Source organism: Cyprinodon variegatus, unplaced genomic scaffold (assembly GCF_000732505.1).
Source record: "Cyprinodon variegatus isolate N-32 unplaced genomic scaffold, C_variegatus-1.0 Scaffold1020, whole genome shotgun sequence".
Lineage (NCBI taxonomy): Eukaryota > Metazoa > Chordata > Actinopteri > Cyprinodontiformes > Cyprinodontidae > Cyprinodon > Cyprinodon variegatus.
The window spans coordinates 22,472-27,147 of record NW_015151473.1 but is presented as its reverse complement, the minus strand read 5'-3'; the positions used below and the strand labels follow the sequence as shown (position 1 = coordinate 27,147).

Sequence of the window (4,676 nt, the reverse complement as noted above, 5' to 3'; positions counted from 1 at the left end):
CAAGAGTGTGAGCACTAAACTGGCTTGTACTGTACATTTTTTTTGTCTTAACTTCTCTTGTTTTTTTATGCATCTGTGTGTCGTTACTAACCTCCCTCCCCCTTAACGCTAACACCTTTTAAAAGCCTATCCAGGGACGAAGGCTGCAAATTAGCCCATGGCTACAAGCCTTATGTAGTTGGACATCGGCCACCTGTTTGGTTGCAATGTTTAATTGTACTGTCCCTGTCAAATAAACAAATAACAAATAAAAAACAGCTTAAAAAGGACCTCGTCTATTTATTTATTTTACAATTTTATAGAAAACAGCTGCAGATGGATGTTACAACCTTGGCATGAACATTTGAGTTGTTTTTAGCAAGAAATCGATCAGAAGCGCCGTGAAAATGGTCCCATCCACCATGTCCGCCTCTCTGGCTTCAATGCGTGGAGAAGAAAGCAGAATTTCATCGGGACAAACAACGTCTGCAAGTCGGTCAGAGCTTCACATCCCTGGGACATCAGTCCGTTTAGCAACAGCTGGTGGTGACAACTTCCTCCTCTGCAGGGGAATGCTACAGGCTGCTTTCCTGCACATGCTGCTACTTCTGCTACCCTCAGGAGTGAGATCCGGGGCTCTGGGGAAACATCCGGGGCTGTAGCCCAAGTAGCCGCCCCCTAGATCCGCCACTGCTACTGGCACATCTAAAGCCATTTTATGGATCTGATAACCTTTAATAATCACCATTTATTGGAATGATAACATCTGAAGCGGCTGCAAGTAGCCACTTAGTATTTACTGAGTAAAAGAAGAGAGATGGAATCAACATGAGGAGGATCCCCATGACATGATGAACAGGTTTAAAAGATTGTTTTTATCCTTCATCTTTGTCTGCTGCCAGATGTTTTCACCTAAATAGAAACATGATTCATTTCCATTCAAGAAATAAACCTGTAATGATTTTTGTGGTCACAACAGGCAAGCCGTTTTGATATGTATTCATTAGGGCTGTCAAAATTAACGCGTTAACGCGAGATGATTAATTTCTGTTATTAACGCAATATTTTTTTTTAACGCAGTTTTATGTTTTACCCATAATGCAATTGTCCGACATGAGCGAGATGGAGGAATTAGAAGAACCTGTTGGCCCGCTGGATAGACAGTTCGAGTATAAAAAAAAACAAAGACGGGACAATAAATAAACATGTTATGGACTTTTCGTTTCACCGAAGCACTTCAAGCCCTAAATATCATCTTAATGCCAATCATTCCTCTGTCGGGGCTTCAACTTCAGGTGTTACGACACGCATGCGCCAGACCACCCTCACCGAACGCACGGCATTAAGTAACGGTCCGCTTTACGATCAGAAAATGTTAACAGTTAGTTTGCCTTAACAAGTGGCTAAAAGATGAATAAATAATAGATAAAATGACCTCATGTAATTGTTTAAAAGTCAAGCTGTTTGTTTTTAACGAAAAATGTTCCATTAAACCATCCTGTATTTGCTATAAAAAAAAAAAAAAAAGCAATGGCTAAGTTGCCAAAATTGTTGAGAATTAAATTCTTTCTTTGGATTTGTCATTAATGAAAACTAAATGTAATACCAATCTTGCTTATCTTTCTGTTTTGTGTATTTTTCAATAATATTTAGGCTAATGATTAATCAAAATTAATTCAAGAAACCTTGTGATTAATTAGATTAAAAATGTTATCGTTTGACAGCCCTAGTATTCATTTTACTGAATATGTATTCCTGACATCTGAAAAAAAACCCTTTTCCTTGTCAATATCACCATTTCGAACGTAATAGCATTCTTCACATCTAGAATAAGCATTCTGGATGTCTAAAAAATTTATTTCAGATCTCCATATTTCTATTGTTACTGCTCATCATTTATATTATTATTTATTTTCTGAAATTCAGTTTCTTTCTTAAAAAATATAATTTAGAAAGTAAATTATAGTTCAGTCAAGGAGTACGATAGTAATCAAACAGAGAGGAGAGTTCCTTTAATAAATGTTATGTTCATATAAACTTATGATCCTTTGCCATCTTCCTCTGCTTTGCAGCTTTATCAGGGCTCCACTGACCCTGGCTTTTCATGCTTTTTATGCCTGGTTCAGATCTGAGTGGACCTACTTTGCGTTGATTGAACTAATTCATAGCAGCCACTGTGAAACAGGAAATTCAGAGTTCCTGACAATAGACTAGATCAAATTAGAATTGCGGATTTGAATCAGAGTTTGATAAACCTGCTTCATGAAACGGACCCCAGATCTGATTAAAGGTCTGATGCTGGAGGGTCAGATATTCTTCAAGACTCTATTTTTTATTTTATTACTTTCATACAGCTAATCTGAAAGGGAGCCTAGTGACAGCCCTGCTGAGTGGGCAGTAATGAACCGGTTTGGGTGACAGTTTCCTGGCTGAATGTAAATAACAAAGGTCACATTATTTAGGTGTGGCAGGACTGGAGCAGAATGGGCGTCCTTTCTCCACTCTTTCAACTACATCAACCATCTTCAGAAGGTAAAGAGAAGCATTATGGATCAATTTAAAAAGCAGTTTCATACTGAATCCAAACCTCTTTAGAAGGTCCACTCTGTGGCTGTGTGGCTGGCCCACATCTGGCCCGTACAGCCCGGCGTCCCGGTACAGTTTGGACTCTGACAGGATCTTCCTGAGGTGGCTGAAATCCAGTCCGAGCTGGTATCCGTCCACACGGATCCCAGCCTTCTTCTCGTAACTGTTGGGCTCTGTGGACAGATCAGAGCAGATACCATTAGGTGGGGGGTGTCTGGGTTTTGCAGAAGGAAACAGCAGCATAGTCCTCTACAGAGAGCACTGCATGATGATACAGAAGAGAAACTCCTGTGGCAGAGGAGAAACCACAGGGTTTCGTTATTACTCCAACTTTACAGCAATGGTCTGTGAAAAGTGAAGAGAGAAAGAGGAAGTTCCTCTAAGGGGCCTATAAAGTCTTCAGAGCTCAGTTCAGTGCGGCGATAGATCCTCCCATGGTGGCGGCCTTTAACAGCTCTCTGTGTTTCTGTCAGACAGACAAATCTTCAAAGATTTCTACACCTTTTCCAAGAACAATACCTCTAAACCCCTGACTTTATCCAATGACACAACATGCTTCTCTCCCCCACCCCCCACCATGAGTCTGCCACCATATCTAAGATGCGTACTGCTTTGCTGCATGACGCATGACGATGCTTCAATGCCGCCTTTTCTCATGCAGCTGCCCCTTCTTTCATGGCCCGTCTTCTCAAATCCCCAGTCGGCCTCAGCTCAAGGCCGCTCACACCGAGCCTGTTTCTGCTGGAGATGTCACCCTGTTTTCCTCTCCACCTTCACTGCATACATGTTCAGAGTGAGGGTGTCTGCTGCAGATTCAACGACAAGGAGCAAGCGAAGATCTATTTTCAGTACACGCTGCTGCAGTCTATCACTCGATGCAACCAGCCGGCTATCAATAGATAGACTTCTTGCAGCCTTGGCGTAGGTTCAGGTCCTGCTCTGATTGTTGGAAGCTGTACCCAGGCTGGGGGTCATCTGGGCACAGCCCCCCTGGCAAGATTGAGTCACACTGGCTGGTTGGCTCTCTGCATGGTGGGGATGACATGTTCTTTTGCCTCTGGGGGCTCCTGGTCTGGGTTTTGGTCTGCCCCTTTTGCTTGGTGCCTTTCTCCCCCGGCAGAGGGAGGGGAACTGGGTGCCTATTGGGGTCAGTAGGGGAGCAGGCTCCCAAGGATAACCCTGTTCCCCAGATCTTTGCTTCCCAACTTTCCCTGCACCTGCTCTATCACAATACCACACACACAGGTTCTTGGGGAAGAGATCATAACAAGCACATGTCGTCCCTTGGTGCAGGTGGCCTATGCTACTATTTTAATAAACCCCCTACTCAGAACAATTTATAACATCTCCAAGATATCCATATGTAGGGCATCGAGGTGGGCGTATTTGGGGTACTGGAGGTGGGTCAGGCTTTCCGGCTTTGCTTCCAATGCTGATGCCCACCTGTGGTTGTTGTAATGCATTCAGACTGGGGCTGGGGTTGTGGTGGCGCCTGCGGTGCGGTAGGCCCATACTTGGCCTAGGGAGGTTAACTACCTGCCAATGCCTGGATCAGAGAGGACCAAAGTGATGTGTCAAAGACATGGAATGGCTTTGACTGCGTGAGTCAGGGTGGGTTCTTCAGCGGGTTGGATACCTGCTCTGGTGTATGTCAGGGTGGACCTGCGGTTTATGGGTGACCGCCAAGGGGAGTTGTGCCTCCTGTGTGTGGGCCTGGGGTGGTGTTTGGGGCTAGTCCTTGGCTACATTGCTCTCCACCCTATGGCGGTGCCTGGTCCCTTCCCATACTAGGGAGTCGGGGTATCCCCTTCGGGGTCAGTGGGCCTGTTCCCCGGTTGTCCTCAGTTTGTCCTTAAACACCTAGAGGAAGTACCGATCGCTAACTCTGGACAATTCCTCGTTACCTACGGCAGTATCACATTCCAATAAACTGTTTAAAACGTCTCTAGTTGTTTTCTGTTGTCCAGTCACTACAGAATAATCAGGCCAAAAATGGAGCCATCAGCAGATCAACAGTGGCGTGCGGAGAATTCTATCAATGGTAAATGGTAAATGGCATGTACTTATATAGCGCCTTTATTCAAGTCAGGAGACTTGACCATAGCGCTTTA

The 4,676-nt window shown here is 44.2% G+C and overlaps 1 protein-coding gene across 1 annotated transcript in view; it reads right to left on the bottom strand.

The window, feature by feature from the left end:
- hpse (heparanase) overlaps positions 1 to 4,676 on the bottom strand; it is a 33,929-nt gene that overhangs the window by 14,548 nt on the left and 14,705 nt on the right. The window contains exon 5 of the mRNA XM_015399511.1: positions 2,567 to 2,738. Within this exon, the coding sequence (XP_015254997.1) occupies positions 2,567 to 2,738 (172 nt within the window). The remainder of the gene's footprint in view (positions 1 to 2,566; positions 2,739 to 4,676) is intronic.